The following is an 18,732-nucleotide window of genomic DNA, read 5'->3' as shown; positions in this document are numbered from 1 at the left end:
GAGCACCCGACGCCATATAAATTAGGCCGTACAGAAAAATATACTTAAAGCAAGTACTTATTGTATTAAAATTACGTTAATATACCTAGTATAACTATGGAATTTTTAAATGATTATTTTTTGTTTCAGGTCTTCTAAAACTGCTCTTCAAATCATTATATTTAATTGTTGCTGAAATCTTCTCATCCGCCATCGCCAAAGTTAAGGTCCTGAAACATGAAAGATCACGTAAAGAACGGTACGTAAGTATGTCGAGAAATTAATTGTTTCAAAGGTAATTTATAAAATCGCTTTCCGTAATTGAAAATGTAAACAAGTTTGTATGATACAATTAATATAAAAGCTATCCTTTTCGACGCAAACCGACGCGGGCAAAATAACGTAGACGAATAAATATACATTACATTATTAACGAATGTTGGCCTCGTTTCTCGCTCTCTTTGTTCGCCTCTCAACATCGCCGGGAAATTAATTGAAAATAAGTTTTCTCCGCTGGGGTTTCAAGGTTCAAAATGAATTGTTAAGCTGTAGAATTTTACTCCAGCCGGTTGATTGTTACGGGTTGTTGAATAGTGGATTTTAACCTTTGGGGTTTAGAGTTGGGTTTTTGTGTTGGGCGGATAGATGGTACGTTTCATGATTTGTGAGTTTATAGCATCGGTGAAGTGTCGGTGGGTAATGGCGGCGCGGGGCGCGCGTCGCCGCCATATTGAAAAAGTTTGGCGCGAATGAAAAAGGCGGCTAAACGTGGAACACAAAATTATGAGTGACACAATAATTTGTGACACTCTTTCCGGCTTTATGCGGAGCGATATAAACTTGGATTTTTAATTGACGGAAACAAAAAACGTGATTTTTTTTTTGCGGTTTCGTTTTGTTGTTGTAGACCTACATACTAGGTTCTGCTTATACGTATAGCTATATCATATTATAAACATACATTTTTGCATTTCTATCAATATAATCTGGAAAATCGAGAAAGAAAAAAGACAGACCAAAATAATTATACCTACCCAAGATTTATATTATTATAGCAACGTAGACGCGACACCCCACTGAAGTAAACTTAAGGTACCTTCACACTTCTTCAATCCTTAAACATTCATAATGATAAAAATATATAATGATGTGGGGGTAAATATACTAAGTTTGTTCAATAAAAATGATAAGTAGAATTAAATTCGTTTTTTTTTTAATCAGACAGCTCTGCGGTTATAGGAGAATAATATTCCCTAGAAGTGAAAAAAGCTACTTTGAAACCACTTTTCGTATTAAGTTCATCAATATTTTCATCGTAATTCGTTATTTTTTTCTACATATTTCGAGATCATTTCTCATGTGAACGGAGTCTTATAAATACCACTGTTCAAGTATTCAGGGGGTTACTCTATATGACGAAAAACGAAGTTCCAAGACTCTATCTCGTTGTAATAAACGTGCCGATTGCAAGACAGCTCTCATTCTTTAGTTTTTCGTCAGTATAGAGTAACCCTCCAGTCACAGACCACATTAGAGGGAAGGGGTGAAGGGGGGGGGGGGGGCAGTCTGACGGTTAGATTTAAACTTTCCCATGCACTTGCATTCGCTAATCCACTTAATTTTTTACCGCTCTTTTTGCAAATAAGCTAATAAACTTTTGTTTCTCATTATACGCTTGTAGACACTGGACAAGGAATTTAACTCTAATTCAGAGTCCATCCTTTTATTTTTAACGTATTTTAACTGAAGGTGGAAAACCGAGAAAATTATAAAAGAGCGCATTATATCTTTTTATCGGACTTTCCGATTTCGATGAAACATGGCTGCAGACAAACATACAGATAGAAAAGTTAGTCAATTCTAAGTATAACTAATTCTGGTAATAATTGGCTCATCCCAGATGTTGTAGACACTGTGTACAGAAACATCTTTTCGGTAATTCGACTCAAGATCCCAGTTCGGGAGAGTTAGATCGCTCCCTTCCGCTCCCGCGGGCCGAAACCCGTTGTTACTTCGACTACTTGTTTAACTTACCCTTACCCACTGTCTTACGTCTACCCACCCACCAAGAGTAAAACCCTACTGTAAAACTGAAGGAATAAGAGCGGAATCTTGGTGGCAGTAAGGAGTATTTGTGACGTAACAGGGTCGGTTGTTTATTGGCACCTTTTCAGGTACTTAGGGTCGGATAGCTCGGCTGTTTTCTTCGGTAGGCGGAAATTCTACGGCAATTTATGTAATTTTGATTTTGAGTGTTTCAAAATTGTATCTTCACTTTAAGTCGTTTAGTTTAAAATTTTACTGTATGAGTGTTTTTGTGCATCTTATTTTCTTCTACTAGCGAAATTGACAACTGGTTATGAGTAATTTCTTTAACTGACTCAGTAATGATGATTAACGAAAAGTCTAGTGGATTACCGATCATTAAGCTTAATAAGTACTCCCTGAAAGTTTCAAAGGATTTTTTTTAATACCTCCAATAAATAAAGGGCTTAGGTTACATACATTATATGTAGAACACATTTATAAAACTGCGCACATCAGTCCAATTGTTCACAAATCGAACAAATCAATTTGCCAAGATGTACAAATTGTAGCTATAAATCGAACACACAAAAAGTATATCAGTGGAAATATTATTCGCGCATCCCCCCAACCTGTAAACACACGTATAGGTAGAAGCAATATTACGTAAAAAAGGCTCCTATGGATGTTGCCGTTATAAAAATGTAGGATCGCGGAAAGATCATCCTTAGCGGGCGTTGAGGGAAGGTTGGCTGCGGCACCATGGTTCCTTCGTTCCGATAAAAGAAAAATATTTTTTAATTTTGAAAATTTTATAAATTTCTGCGGTCACTATCAACTATTTATGATACTAGTGTTTAGTGGCTAGCTAGTAATAATTACTCAGTGTTTCTCTAATTATTAGAGAAACACTGAGTAATTTATTAAGTGACCAGTGTTAGGAATGGTTTTATTCTGTATACATGAAAACAATATATTATTTGAGATTAGGAAAAATCCAACAGTAGATTTTACTTGAATAACGTATAGGTAATAGTTAATGTTAACAGGATATTATGACACTTTTACATATACATATATTTCTCATTATAGAAGAAGCGATAGAACCATGCATCATAATGTTTTACTAGAGAAATAAGATAAAAACGTGTTCTTTTATTTATTTGTCTAGTCCTAGAAAATAGGGGAGACTTTTGCGCTGAGTTGAAACAAAAAAAGCTATAAAAAAAACAAGCTTTCTTCCACAATTTCAAACAAGCACATCACAACACACTAATCTGGAACAGTAAACACACAACATACACTGTTAAGAACCATGGCACCACAGTAGGGGGGGCGCCCCCTTTCTGATTTATGGGAACATGTCGTCTCGCCGCCGCGCCCGCGCCGTCCCTCTCGCTTTTTGTCATTAACTGATTTTTATTCTGAATCCTCCCAGCAATATTTGCTGAGGTGCCCTCCGTGAACAAAAAATACAGGGTTCTGCTTACTTGTGTATTTTGATACTCGATGTGGTGCTCGAGATTTCTGAACGGCACTTTGGGATTGTAGTCGTATGGTCTTTTGTTGTTTGATTACGTTGCGTATCGTAATTCGTAACTTTTCAAGTAAACGTGGAAATATGTTAAACCTAATTAAGCTCATTAGCCATGAATTTATCATCGTGGACCAATAATGGTCGACTACACAAAGGGCGCAAGTTTCTAAAGAACTCCACTCCACTACACTCTGTCCTCGGCCTTCCTCGCCCAGGCGGGGTAGTTCTGATATTTCCCCGGATATCCCATAACACGTTTTCCTGTTTGTGGTATCCCTGTAGATGCCAACAGATATTGGTCTTTTGACCAGTCCATAATGACCCAATCACATTAAAAAATATAGGTACGTACTTAACTAATAAGTTTGTATAATTATAGCAATTTAAAATTTAATCTTTTTTTTATTTCTCTAACAAGAAGATGTCATATACATGGTCATACTGTTGCAGTGTAAAACTATTATTCTTGTTTCAAGGGTATTTACTCCTTTTGTTAATGTATTTTTTTCATTCACACACAACTATCGTTAATTTCGAAAAAAACATGAAATCAGTTTATTACTTACTTATAACTAATAATAATAATAATACCAATACCTATATCTAATAATATAACTCACTTGAGTTTGTGTTTTTAGACTCATGCTGCCATCTATGATCGAGTAGAAGAATTAATTTGTATATGGTGAATATAAATATTTTTTAATGTATAAAATATAAATATAAATATTCATATACTTACCTAAAAATAGATAATAATTATTTAAGAAACTTATAAACATTCCATAAAAAGAAATAGATACTGTGTGTACACTTCATCACAATAACGAGGTTTTCTGCCACCTAGCGTTCAGTAACGTGAACTACGCTAGAAAACACTAAATTACATAAAACAATATTACCCCACTAGGTGGCAGTATTATACAGAAATTTTGGTGTAATCAGTGATGACGACCGGACTATGCCGAATGTCCCGGGTATTTCGGTCGGAGGACCGGCGCATATTATTTGTACTTGGATCTTGGGTGTTAAATATTTGTGTTAAGCTGCGTACAGACCGACCAAACGAACGCCAACGAACGGGTTTCGTTGACCTTCGTTGCTGCAATCTGCCTGCTGTATTATGTATGATAAATCCATCGTTGGGCGTTCGTTGGGCCGGTCTGTACGCAGCTTTATGTTATAAGTATAGGTACGTAGTTATCTCCAACCCGCCTGCCAAGCATGGAGATTATGGCAATGGAAAGCATTTTATCTCATGTAAAACCACAAAGCAAATTGTAAAATAGTGGATTATTACGTGCGGTTGTGCGTTTGCGTTTCATTGATATCGGGGCGGCGGGCGGCGGGATGAAATCGCTTCGCTGTCAAGTTGTCGTTTCGCGGGTACTCAACCACTCGGCAATAATATTGCATGGCAATGGACGGCGACTTCCGCGCCTGTGGAGACAACCCCTAACTGCCACCGAACGGCGACCGGGTACCTCTGTACTAGCTGCTAGACAAGATAATAGTTTTGCGTCACGCTAACATAGCGCTACTTCGAGAGCGAGTGCGACGGAAAACTTTTGTCACGTCTTGAGCCCCGTGCTAGGCCTCCAGATTAGTTCAGATAGAACCCCAATTCGTCCTTTTTCGGATTACTATACTTATACTACGTTGGATTGTCTCAAGTCAAAGGGTCTGATTGTAATTTTTACCGCTTATCCTCAACAAGAGTAAAATTCTTTTGCTACAGTTTACGCGACCAGCACAGATTATGCAGTTGCTTCATTGTGTGCAAGTAGAATGAAGTGGTTAATTAAACATTGGTTGCATATCCGCTTTCCGGCCTGGTCAAGTAACAGGGCCGGTACAGTCGACGGCACAAGTGGTTTGAGACCAGTGGGCCAAGTGCGAGTTTTGTTGTCACCGAGATCAGTATCTGCTTTACCTCACCATCCTCTGTCACAGTCTGTTTATCCACTGTCACAGTTTTACCGTTGAAAATATATTATGTACTCAAGACTATACTTACCGCTACCTACACTTATGTTTATATCTTCATTTATTACATACTTTGGTAAGTATTTTTTCATTTAGTTTTTAAGTATATCGGGTGGATTTAAAATGTACTTAAGTCCTAATTTTGAATTCGATATTATAGCTAAGGATATGGGTAATTAGTACTTATTAATATTAATTCTAAGTATATATTAATTCTAATTATTTATTTCCCAACAATTATTTTTTCAGTAGGTATTTATTAAATATCCACATTAGTTCGCATTCACAAATTAACAATTAAATAAGCAATAATAGTTATCAAAGCACTCAATCTAATATTCTGCAACCGGTTGTACCACGGTGCAACGGTTCTCGGCGGGTTGCGTTAAGTCGGCGCGCTACGCCACCGCCAATCGCACGCGCGTTACGTTCTCTTTTCAACTTTAAAAACTAAAAGGCGGGAAAACTTTTTGGTGTCAAACTTTTGTCTATGGAGTTTTGAAGTGTTTTTCTTTTTTAGACGGATATTTTCTGCAGCTTGGATTTTTTTTAAACTGTAAGTTTAGTTAATATTTCTTATAATAAGTATTTAACGTAACCTAAGCTGGCTAAAATATGAAACAAAACAGGATAAACACTCGAACTAATTTTCAAAATGATAAGAAGTTATAACTTGTAAGCTTTGTAGCTTTAACAATACAGTCGATCAATTCTGTGCGAATACTAACAGTTTGTGGGGCTCTGCCTACTAACACAGTTTTAAAACTTTCGATAAATTCACTTTCATCTTGTGTCGCATTTCTTTATACTTACTATTTACCTGGTAGGTATTATACGAAAGTTTATTTATGTACATATTTCACGTTAAGTAATTTAATTAAGTATTTTAAATTATACAACGCAGTATTACGTACCCTTCATCAATTAAACATGTTCTTAATTACCTAAAGCGGAGTTAGACAAGACCTTTTAAATCTTAAATAAAATGTAATCGATACTTAATCCAATCGTTTTCGTATCTAAAATTCAATATTTGTAATAAAATCTTCAAATTACGTTTCGCTACCTCTTTCCAGACTAAGTGAAGTCGATACTTACTGAATCTAGGTACTTATGCTAAAAAGGTGGACTCTTATTAAGGCTGCGTTCAAAGTAGGCAAACAGTTAGCGGCGGAGTTTATCACAGTTTGCTAGTTTTGCGCTCACTCTATGTGCTTTGCAGCATTAAGACGCGACGCGCCTATAGGTAATGAATGAGCAGTTTGTAAATTGTATACGCAGCTTTTGAGATAGCAAATTTAGCAAAAAAATATTATGAGCTATCCACTCAATCTTACGTCATAAAGTCCGAAAGTTTAATGGCCTGCAGGTGATTAAAATAGAAAGTGGAGTCAAAACCGCGTCTACGGAATTTCTCCACCGAAATTGTGGTTCACTTCTGCTTTCTAAGTCATTTATTATGATAAAATTGCTGATTCTATTTTTGTATTACGCGAATCGAAATAAGATGCTGGATTATTTCTTTTTCTTAGTTTGTAGGCAGACTAGGGTGTGCCAGTGCCAGTCAGATAAACGATACTTACTGAAAGCCAGTAAATTTATGTTTTTATATTTTTTTAATATATTATCTATAAATAATATGTAGGAGTAGTAGAGGAAGTATTTTTACCTATCTAACATACCTATGTGTCTTATAGTGTCTACTTAATTATTAAGTGTTATCATTATCATTATCATCAATATCAAAACAAAAGTCTATGTCGCAAGACCCGCTAGTTAACAAATTATTAAACATTATCAATCATTCAATCATTGGTACAATACAATACATTTTTTATAAACGTGCGTTATCGTAAAAGTGTATGACATAAGAAAAGTTGAAGTAACAAGTGATTTCAGTAATGTTGAGATAGTATGGTATACATAGGTAGGTTCAAACAACTTTAAATTTTAAGGTTTCATCTTATCCCAGATTATACATAATAGTAAATACTCGTAAATACTATCCTTTCTACATATAAACTATAACTTAACCCTTCTGTAACTCATTTTTTTATGCTTACTCTTTGTCATGATACTATTCTCTATTATTTCCACTACCCATCCATCAGTACATACTTACAGTTTATCAGTTCATGGTGTATATGCATTAAAATTCACAATTATGAAAACCTTGTGCCTAATAAGAAAGCTAATAACCACAACCAGAACTACCATCGTATGAAAATTCGACCTCCCTTTCAAAAGATGTGATGGTAGATACGTAATAAGAGGTTTCAATCTTTCGTTGCATTAGATATATGGTTATAAATAGGATGTTGATGTTGCAAAAAGTTTACCGTACTTATCAAAACTAAAACGAGAACTTAGCTAAGTATAAGATTAAAATATACACCTAAGTCAAAATCAAAAATATTTATTTAAACACCATAGAATTTAGAAAAGTTAGTTGGTACAAACAAATAATTATAAAAAAATAAAAGGGTGAGAGGTTATAAATTATCGAAATTCGGTGGCTTCCACACTAGGCTCAGCCTGTGTCGTGGATGCCAGTGTACCTGGTTACAAATAAAATGATTAACTAAGTAGGTAGGTGGTACGTATAGAACTTTTAAATCTAAATAATATATAAGTACTTATATACTTTATTTCACCATTCTCCAATAATAAAGCTAGTAAACTTATTCTTTCTGAAATGCTGGCCGTATTTGAACTGTCCAATACATCACATATTTTTATTCTTAAAAATTCTCCATTCAACGCTAAATAAAATTTCAAACGTTCCCTACGAGACTGCCCTGGCGATGCCATTGCGTTGGCATCAAAACCTCAAGTTGTTAAAAGCCAGATAACCACTTGCATACTTCAAACCACAGTTAACACTTTTGGTTTCAAGGGGGTCACTCTATATGACGAAAAACTAAGTTTCGAAGAGCCGCTTCGCGAGCTACGACTCTATCTCGTTGTATTTATCGTGCCGATTGCAGCTCTCGTTCTTTCGTTTTTCATCAGTATAGAGTAACCCTCCAGATGCAATGTAAGTACAGGTTTAACTCAAGTGCCTATCTAACGCTACTCATGAATAGGTCATTGACTGCGTGCCGCCTGCATCTAATAGCATAGATCTTTGATCTACTTCAAGTTAGGACCGCAAAGAACAATTACTTAACGGTATTTAACAACAAGGTTATTAAGTTATTTTATCTTTTCATCGGTGTCATCATTATAGGGGACCAGCAGGTGAATCCTGGTTTTCAGGAGCCGAATAGTTAGATAGATACGCAAGGACCGACTTATCATCAGCGTCAGCAGGGCAGGACCTAATTATATCCACAGCTAGACATAGGCATCTGGCAATAATTATTTTGGCTGTGTAGCTTTAAAAAAATTCAATCAGCTAAAGTTGCTATAAGCTGCACATCTGCCGAAGAACCGATATCCGTTGTTGTTCTTTTTTCTCAAAACATTTCTGATGTACCGATTATAGCGAAGTAGTAGTATAATATTACGTGTCTAAGGGCAATTAATTTAATCTCGTCCTTGATTGTTGAAGCACAAACCAGTTATGTAATGGGTATGTTGCACAAATCAAAATGAATATAAGATGAAGACACACTTATATGTATATTTTTGCCTACGCTGTTATCATTAAGGGACTTTTATGTGAGTATGAGTGTGCATTAGTACCTACTACCTACCTACCTAAGTTTTTTAAAGATTTTTTGTTATTGTGGCTGCGATTGCTTTCTCGGCACAAGCCGCCACGAAAAACCCTCCAAATCAAATCAAAACACCTAGGTTTATGAAGAAATTATCAAATAATTTTTATGTTTAATCTTTGTAAATAAAAGCCCTTTACCTATATTCTTGGTATCTCGTTATTATCATAGAGTCGTTCGTGGTAAATAAATCCACTGAGGCCGCTGTCGTCGGCGTCGTGATCATTGCAATATTTGCCGCTAGTACGTAACACACATGACTGCGTTTTGGGCAACCTCAGGTTTCGTCAGTGGGCATTTAGAACTCACAATACTTGCACAATTTTCTTGACTATTCCGTTGGCTAAGTTTATTGTGTTGACAGATTATGGGCATAACGGTGAAGAATAAAGACCTCACAATCCTCACATGTCAGTATGCAGAAGACTATTTAACTCCTTTCAACATAATAAGTAATTATCAAGTAATAAACGTCCACTGCTGGACATATGCCTACCTCAAGAAGCGCCACACCACTATATCCTCAGCCTTCCTCGAGTACCGTAGGCTACCTGTCTAAGGTCTTGTTCAAGTGGGCTCCAACCACTTCAACTCCCCATTTGATACTTCATAACGCTTAATGATTCTTCGGCAGATATGAACAATCTATGGTTACTTCAGATTTCAGATTTCACATTTTAAGAGCTATTTCGGTATCCGTAGTTGTTTAGGAGGAAAACTTTAGAGTAATTACAAACATTACAAACTAAACAAAAAAGTAATTCAGATATGCATAAAAACGATTGAACCATTAAATAAATTTTAATATTGAGGGTCATTTATGTCATCTTTGCAACGACCTTTAAAGTCTGTATTTCCTTTGGTCATTTTCAAAGGTGTTAAAGATACTAATGTATTAGGTAATCTAGACAGCTTACTAAATTTATGCACAATGCACATAGATAAACTGCTTACTTTTGGGCACTTCCCCAGGCTGAGGATTAAGAGATTAATTATTGCTGCTTATAAGGATATAATACCTAATACTAATAGGGTACTTACTAGAGCGGTGGTAGCTCAGTCGGGTGAGCGCCCGCTTCTCAATCAAGAGATGCGGGTTCGAATCCCGGCGCTGACATGTACCAATGAGTTCTTTTAACTTAAGTACAATGTATACCATCGCTCTTACGGTGACGGAAAACATCGTGAGGAAACCTGCATATCTAGATCTAGCACATCTAGATATGTGAAACCACCAACCCGCAGTGGACCAGCGTGGTGGGAAATGGTCCAAGCTTAGGAAGGCAGTTTAGACCTTGGGGATATGCACAAAGGTTCCACTCGCGAGAGCCAGGTGCAGGTACTTACACCCCCACAGAGAATAGAATAGAATAGGGTACTTACTTACCTACTTAGGTACTTTACGATACCAAACTCATATGCATGCATCCCAGAACAAAGGTTTGTAGTTCATGTTATCTTGAACAGATGTTCGACATTTACTCCTAGACGGATAAAGCAACGTGATATTAAATTGATAATTAATGTCACAGATACCAATAAGTTCAATATCTCCTAACAAAGCCGTTTAGCAGATAACGGCTCATTAATAAGTAATACAAAATTAATTTAACCCGCTCTGTATCTCGGGGCAGTAAATGTTATTTTAGTGTAATATCAAGTGACCAACTTAGCTTGCTATGTTATCTTTTGTGAGGCAGTCGCAATCAGTTTGCTTCCGTCCCTCAGTATAACTGTACGTTAGTTTTGATGGCCTAATTTCTCGGCACAAAAATATCACTAAAATGATTTGCATTCTTTTAACGTAAAATTTTCTCTCTGTTTTACCAACAATGTTTGCGAAGTCTCTTTTGCATAGTGTGAGTTCGATCGTGGATTACCCACTACGGGTCATTACGCGGACGATTCTGCTGCTAATATGTGATTACATTTACCATAGCTTTGTTGTGTCTGAACTGTTGGTTTATTGGTATCAGTCTGTGTATCCCCCTTACTTGGCTAAGCCAATATCAGTGGTGCAGGATGTCGTGGCTACTATCGTTGGATTTCAGTTCAGTATTATCGCTATCCAGGTATTGTTATTTGTATGTTTTGTTTAGATTTTTACTGTTGCTGTGATTTGGTACGGTGAAGTTAGTACGATAAGAAGTTAACTTTAACCTATGATTGTGTCTCGTAAGTTCATTTACCCTGACTGATTTTTATCAGGAAAATACACCGTAAATACTTTCATGGTGTATTTAGATTTTTGTAATTTAGCGTTTTAAGAGGCTGATTTATATTATGTACTTATGTAAGTTCTTTTAATTAACTAAGGTATAGTTAACTACGTAAAGTATCGTAAAATCTACTGTGGCCATTTTTTTCAAGGGTATTATTAATTGAATCCAAGATTAGATTTATTTCGCCCCAACCATCAAGCACCCCACTCCAAACTTCACCACCAAGCTACCAATCTAAAGCAGCACTTACCCAAAACTTACCAGGTTCACATTCCATCCTCAGACCGCCATGCTGAACGGCTTCATGCGATGGCTGCTGCGGTTCCTGGTGTCCACGGTGGCCATCGTGGCGAGGCCATTGACCTTCGTGCTGACCATCCGGAGGACCAAGAAGTGCCCGCCTCCAGCCAACCAGCTGCTCATGAAGTCTGCCACTACGCTGTCGCTGATGATACGTAGCAAACAGGTGAGGTTTTAATTGGATCGTATGGTTGTGGTGTTAGTGAGAAACGCTAGAGCTGGAGTAGCGTTTTCGTTGTCCTTATGGAGACAGAATTAGACAGTCAAATTAGTTAACCACATAGGTACCTATATTATACCTATAAGCATACAAATAACATTGTACTTATTTATGTAGGCATTATAAAATATCGGATGCACGAAAGAATTAAGCCCACTCGAGCTCGTAAGATTTGTATCTGTATTTTGACGAAGTACTTAATCAAAATATTTTTAAAAAATCTTCTTATTTCTTGCTAGATTCTTTGACCAACAAAATGGGCTTGGAGTAAAATATTTCAAACACTTAATTTGAAAAATAATAGCTTGTAAATAACCACACCACATTCCATTCTAGGTAACATCAGAAGAGGTAGTGACAGCCTACATCGAAAGATGCAAAGAAGTAAATCCATACCTGAACGCAATAGTGGAACCTCGATACGAGGTGGCCCTGCGAGAAGCCAGGAGTATAGACAAGATGATCGCGTCTACGGATAGAACTGCCGAGGATCTGGGCAAAGAATACCCGCTGCTTGGAGTTCCCATGACCGTGAAAGAGAGTATTGCTGTTGAAGGTAAGGCGATAAGTTACTTAAAATGTCTTTAAATTACGTACACTCAGGATCAATGAAAACGTTCCTCTTACAAAATATCGACACCACAATAAATTACCCCCCAATTATTTTCTTAAACATTTCATTTAGAATTCGATCAAAATATTTACTTTTTAGTTGCTTATTTTAAGCTATCAAATGTAAGCTATTTTACTCGTATCATAGCTCGTGAGTGCAATAATATTGTTGGACCTGTATGTTGTTTGTTACTCTGATCGGTCGGGTTTCTCTCCCCCAGACTGTACCTATACGACCTTTCAGTCCTAGTAAGCTATTCGTTCAAATACCCATATACCCAACTCCAGCTACATGAGCCTGCTAGCCTAGCACGAGGCGCAAGATACGACATGACATGAAATAAGTTTTCCGTCGCACTCATTGCGACGCTAAACTTTTGTCACCTCTTGGCGTGCGAGCCTTCGCCCCATGCTATGCCTACTGGTCCAGGCTGTGGATACGCGTATCAAATTACACCACTGTTGGCTTGCACTCGATTTCAGCAATTACTGAACACTTTACATCACCTGTCTGCTATTAAACACACGTGATTCTTTAATTACTTGCCTTGGCTATACACGTTTTGCTGTTATGTACATCATTCAGTATTTTGTCATGTGATGAAACAAGGATGTTGCACTCACCTCCATCCTCTTAAATATTAATCGATATGTAGGTACTTACTAGATTCGATTCTATGATTTTTCTTCCATTTGCTATTTTATTTTTCATGCTATTCATATTTATTAGTCAAACCTGCTCTTTATTTTGGACTTAAGTATATTAAGAATTCTTCTTTTCCTCTAGAATTTTGCATTCCCAATTTCGCTTTCGCTGCTGGTGCGAAAATCTTCTTTGAACACCATAAACAATATTTCCGATACGATAGTAGAAGAACACGTTTGAAAGCCTAAACCTAAGCCACGTTTTTCTAAAATTTCAGGCATGAGCAACGACTGTGGAACTGTAAAACCCTACAGGAACCCTGCTAAGAAGGACGCAGCTATAGTCCGGTTGGCGCGGGCAGCCGGGGCCATACCCATAGCCGTGACCAACACTCCGCAGCTTTGTATGAACTGGGAGACGTATAACAATGTGACGGGGCTGACGAAGAATCCGTATGACCAGAAGCGGACGGCAGGAGGGTCCTCGGGTGGGGAGGTAAGACGCATCTCATATTTATTATATTTGATTTAGGTATCCTATGTTTAAATTTTTGAACTAAGAACATATCAAAATGAATATGAAATGAATAATCTATATCACCGCTGTTGCGGTGTAAGTAAACGTCGTCGTGAGGAAACCTACACATTTAAATTTAGTAATACCCGTTAGACGTTAGATTATAATACCAGACATTTGATTTCTATCTCATGTACAAAATGCACTAAGTGCTTAGTGGTTACCTATTTATTGCGGCCATAAGATTTATTTATTGCATTTAATGCAACACGCGGCTATGTACCTACCTATGTATTATCTGTTAACTTACACTTATTCGCCTAATTATACCGACTAATGTTTAGATTATCCACCAGGCACTTTTACGACCTGCTAAGTTTCGCGTGTTCGTTAAATTATCTACTTGTACGATTACAAACGGCTATTGAATAACTTTGTCTTATACAATAGGCTTGAATGCACTTCCTACACGCCCGTTCTTAGAACTCGCACCTAAATTCAAGACTTATTAAACTTCCTAGTTTTTACTGTTTCAGTACCTACCTAGGTAGTCAATAGAAATTTATAATTCCAGTTAGAACATATTAGACATGTGACAATATCATCATAGTGCTCTTCTTATAATTTATTCAATTACTAACTACGACGTTAACTTGCCCAGAAAGCGTAAATTATGGAGCTAAATCACCTACTTCGAACGATGGTCAATATAGGAAATGGTCATCTACCTATTATTAAATGTTCAGTTAGCCCATGAACTTAGCTGGTTAGCTATAAAGAATCTCATGCATGGTACAGTCAAGTCAACAAGTCACTTAGTTGTAGTTTATAGTCGATCTCACCAGACCTCTTATGCGAAAAATCAACAATGAAATAAGTAATTTGGATAGCCCACGGATAGCCACATAATATGTTACACAGGCTGTTGCAAAAAGGGTATACCTACTATGTTTTTTTTTCGCGAATTTTGACATTCTGATTTTATTTCCTGGTTTAGATATAACATGCTGTACACATAGGTGTTTGGCTTAGTAGACACCGTTTTCGCAACACCTGTATTAATGGTTTAATGCGTATTTTCCAGGCAGCCCTCATATCGTCAGCAGCGTCCATAATGGGAGTGGGATCCGACATCGCGGGCTCGCTGCGCCTGCCCCCCATGTACACCGGCATCTTCGGACACAAACCCACGCCGAGACTGCTGTCTGTTGAAGGTAATTTATCCACGCCATAGTTACGGCGACGAAGTGTCCGTAGTCTAGCTAGCTTTAGTGATCGTAACACATGGCACGCGGACACTAATGGTTTGGATGACCGATCTCAAGTGGATTTTTTCTGGCCGCTTCAGTGATTCGGACGACCTATTAAGCCGTGGGTCCCGGTTGTTGTTCGGTGGCAAGCTTGCTTGTGTTGGGTTAGGTCAGGTTAGATGACGTCCATAATGGGAGTGGGGTCCGAAATCGCGGGCTCGCTGCGCCTGCCCCCCATGTACACCGGCATCTTCGGACACAAACCCACGCCGAGACTGCTGTCTGTTGAAGGTAATTTCCCTCCGCCATGGTTACAATAATAATACTGTCGCAGATTTTTGTGATGCGACGACGCGTCACAACGCAGTGTTGTGTCCGGGCCTTTTAGAGTGACAATGCTACCTGAGTGGTATTTAGGTTTCTTTTCCCCAGACTTTACATGTACTCGCTTGCGAACTTCGCGATGAAAAGAGGTATCACGAGGCTATATGTATATCCTTCTACATACTCCCTAAATCAACAAACTGCGGCATTATGATTAATTCCATGTAGAAATATAAAACTGTCGACTTCGAATAATTTGCTTACTAGGGACAACCTTAAAGTAATATAAAAGTTGCTGAGCGCTCATCAATGTGACCCTTTCCCTTTACACACGCCCGATCGTCTTATTCACAGCCCAACTCTTAACCTTACCTTACGACATAAACCGGTCTTAAAACATCCGGATATAGTGTGTCGCGTCTTGTGAAATGTACCGTACGTTCATATAAAGGTAAATCCTTCAAATACAGGGTAGGTATATGGCAAAAACGTTATAGTAAGCCAAAAGAGGCTTGTCATTTAAAACTAAATTATACCTACGAATCATAGAAATTCGCGAAAAACAAGGAGAAGAATAAAATAATAATAATATGGAGATTAAGAGAAGTGTCTCTTTTAATACTTTCAACAAAAGCTGTTTAGAATGAGTCCCACATCAGAGTCACATTATTTTGTCTAACTATACCCCTTTTAACACACCTACAAAGGTACCTATATTATGATTGAATCTGGTTATTATAAAATTGAATCTGGTCATCTCCAGGCCACGTCCCCGACTGCCTGGACCCCGAGTTCGAGGAGTACTTCGCGCTGGGCCCACTCACGCGCTACGCCGAAGACCTGACGCTGCTGCTGAAGGTGCTGCGGCAGGACAACGGGCCTGACGTGCCGCTGGATGCGCCTGTGAGTTGGTGTTGGACATGTTGGTTTTACAATACAATACAATATAACTTTATTGAAAAAACGCACAAAATACATTAAATTACAAAAAAGGAGTAAACACAATAGGCGGCCTTATCGCTAAGAGCGAACACCACTTCATGTAAGTATGCACTTTATGTTTCACCACTTTATGTACCAACCGTTGGGGTAGACGAGTTCTCGATCGAGTGGAGACTATGAACAGTCAAATGCAGCGTGGGCCGCCCTACCGATGACCTTAGGTGGGTAGTCGATAGTGGTTACATGAGGAACGCCGGGGGCCGAGTGTTGTGGCGGTCCTTATAGGAGAAGGCCTATGTCCAGCAGTGGATGATTATTGGCTGCCAAAAAAATATGTAGCTTAACGTAGCTCCCATAAAAGAATGAAAGTACTAGTTTGAGTGTGATGATGATATTCAAAAGTTATGAATATACTTTCTGCTTTCACACTATTCATGAATAATGTTTTAGCCCTCGACATAAAAATATGGGTGGTAATCTAGGTACTTATATATTTGTCTACGTATGTCTATGGTAACTTATATTAGGTAGCTTTAAAATGGCTGAACTTTTGTTTTTAGGAGATTTTAGTTGCATTTAACCAATTTACTAAACATTTTTTTCTGTATTTTTCAGGTGGATGTGAGCAAGCTGAAGTTCTACTACATGGAAGGAGACGGCAGTAACGTAACGAACAAAATTGGGCCCGATGTGAAGAAAGCGATGGACAAAGCTCGGGAATACATGAAAGCTACGCACAATATTGAAGTGAAAGAGGTAATTGTTCTGTATTTAAGTACCATAACTGAATCAATATCGTAGCACTCCTCTATCCTAAATAGAAGTCGATAGTGTCTGGAAAACTGCATGTAGTTTAACTACGAGTACTCGTAATTATATAATTTATTACCTAAACCATTGAGGTAGGTATTTAGGCACTCGCATTTACCATGAATGTTCTAATAACTGCAACGTACAGTAAAGCAGTATTGATTGTGTTGGCCACTGGATGTATCTACGATCTATCTTAGATCTTAATTTAATGGTAAAGTTTTTTTGTCGGTAGTCTTTATTTTTTAACGAATTTATTTTTTATTAAGTCCTTATTATTAAGTTATTAAGTCTTTGTGTTTTTACTTTAACCTTAATATTATTTTACCAATTCATAGCTGAAAATCAAAAACATGCAGCACATGTGGGAAATAAGCGTCCGTGTCCTCATGAACATACGCCACGTCCAGAACATCTACACAGACCCCGAGAAGCGGGACCAGTGGGTGTCGGTGTGGCCCGAGCTGATGAAGAAGATGGTGGGTCTCTCGGACCACAACTTCACGTGTGTGGTCTACGGGCCGCTGCAGAAGTTCTTTGATTCGCTGCCGAAGAGCTATTACACGGAATTGTTAGCCATCTTTGAGGAGATTAAGAAGGAGATTCATGTGAGTTTTGGTTCGACTTAGTCTTTTGTTTGTTAATGGTATTGTTGCAGTAGGTAACGGTTGTAGGGTGAAGTTTCCATTCGGGTATGCACTAAACATTTGAACAACAGTCGACTGTCAAGTAGGTTCTGACTGCTACTGAACTAACATGAAGTTCTGAAACTTAAACCTAACTACTGAAAAATCCCGCTCCTGTCTTCACTTTCATGTACTTTCTAGCAACATAACTAATAACATCTTAACCTTTTTACAGAGTATTCTCGGAGACGACGGCATCCTACTCTACCCGTCCTACCCAAAGGTGGCAGATCTGCACTACAGGGTGTTCTACAGTTTCCTCAACTGCGGGTACCTGACTATCTTCAACGCCCTAGGTCTCCCGGTGACAGCCTGCCCGCTAGGTCTCACTGACAAAGGTCTACCGGTGGGCATCCAGATAGCTGCCAACAAATGCAACGATCATCTAACTATTGCTGTGGCCAAAGAGTTTGAGAAAGCTTTCGGTGGATGGGTTCCTCCGAATAAGGATGTTGTTTCAGTATGAATGTGTGTAAGGAAGTTATTAAGTTAGGATGTATGTGTTTGGTGTGCAGTGAGTCCGATCCTTCTTTGGTAGCATGTGAATAATGTTTAGTAATATGTCATTATACTATTTTCTTGTCGTGGAAACAACGTGGAAACGACATCGACAGTATGATCATACGAAACAGTATGATGTCGGAAAGAACAGGGTGTTATTTGTAAGTACAGATAAACATTAACACTTTTTAAAATTTTGTTCTAAAAAAGATATTTGTAGCTCAATAAGTAGGTGATCTTTTGTTCTTTACGTTTGGTATTTTAACTTCTTGCCAATTTAAGTTCTTATATTTCTATAGTTAATCAAAATGTTTGTGTCTGCGGCGCGCGGGTGGATCAATCGGGACGTCACGGGTTACACTGTGTGCGTAGTGCGGGCAGGTTCTCACGGCACCATGCTATCAATGACATCGTCCGGAGAGCTCTTGTTTCTGCGGATGTCCCGGCGGTCTTGGAG

General features: G+C 38.0%; 1 protein-coding gene across 3 annotated transcripts; it reads left to right on the top strand.

Moving 5' to 3' along the window:
* The first annotated feature begins 216 nt into the window (after positions 1-216).
* On the top strand, positions 217-18,520 carry LOC105389226 (fatty-acid amide hydrolase 2-B). 3 transcript variants are annotated; one of them, XM_048623166.1, is made up of 9 exons: positions 217-238; positions 11,752-11,934; positions 12,325-12,544; positions 13,524-13,741; positions 14,847-14,976; positions 16,100-16,239; positions 16,894-17,034; positions 17,427-17,696; positions 17,950-18,520. In XM_048623166.1, exons 2-9 carry the CDS (start codon positions 11,758-11,760, stop codon positions 18,238-18,240), a joined length of 1,587 nt encoding a protein of 528 aa, XP_048479123.1. In that variant the 5' UTR covers positions 217-238; positions 11,752-11,757; the 3' UTR covers positions 18,241-18,520. The 3 variants fall into 3 exon arrangements, with proteins under 3 accessions (XP_048479123.1, XP_048479122.1, XP_037962940.2); XM_048623165.1 differs by lacking the exon at positions 217-238 and adding an exon at positions 5,916-6,083; XM_038107012.2 differs by lacking the exon at positions 217-238 and adding an exon at positions 10,906-11,318.
* Positions 18,521-18,732: the final 212 nt, after the last annotated feature.

The sequence above is a fragment of the Plutella xylostella genome, chromosome 9 (genome assembly GCF_932276165.1).
Source record: "Plutella xylostella chromosome 9, ilPluXylo3.1, whole genome shotgun sequence".
Lineage (NCBI taxonomy): Eukaryota > Metazoa > Arthropoda > Insecta > Lepidoptera > Plutellidae > Plutella > Plutella xylostella.
The sequence above is the reverse complement of the archived record's forward strand: the minus strand, read 5'-3'. Positions and strand labels throughout refer to the sequence as shown.

Coding starts and splice junctions, on each gene's coding strand:
- LOC105389226 (XM_038107012.2), top strand. CDS start 11,079: ATGTTTGCGAAGTCTCTTTTGCATAGTGTGAGTTCGATCGTGGATTAC. Junction 11,935..12,324: donor TGATGATACGTAGCAAACAG/GTGAGGTTTTAA, acceptor ATTCCATTCTAG/GTAACATCAGAAGAGGTAGT. Junction 17,697..17,949: donor AGATTAAGAAGGAGATTCAT/GTGAGTTTTGGT, acceptor ACCTTTTTACAG/AGTATTCTCGGAGACGACGG.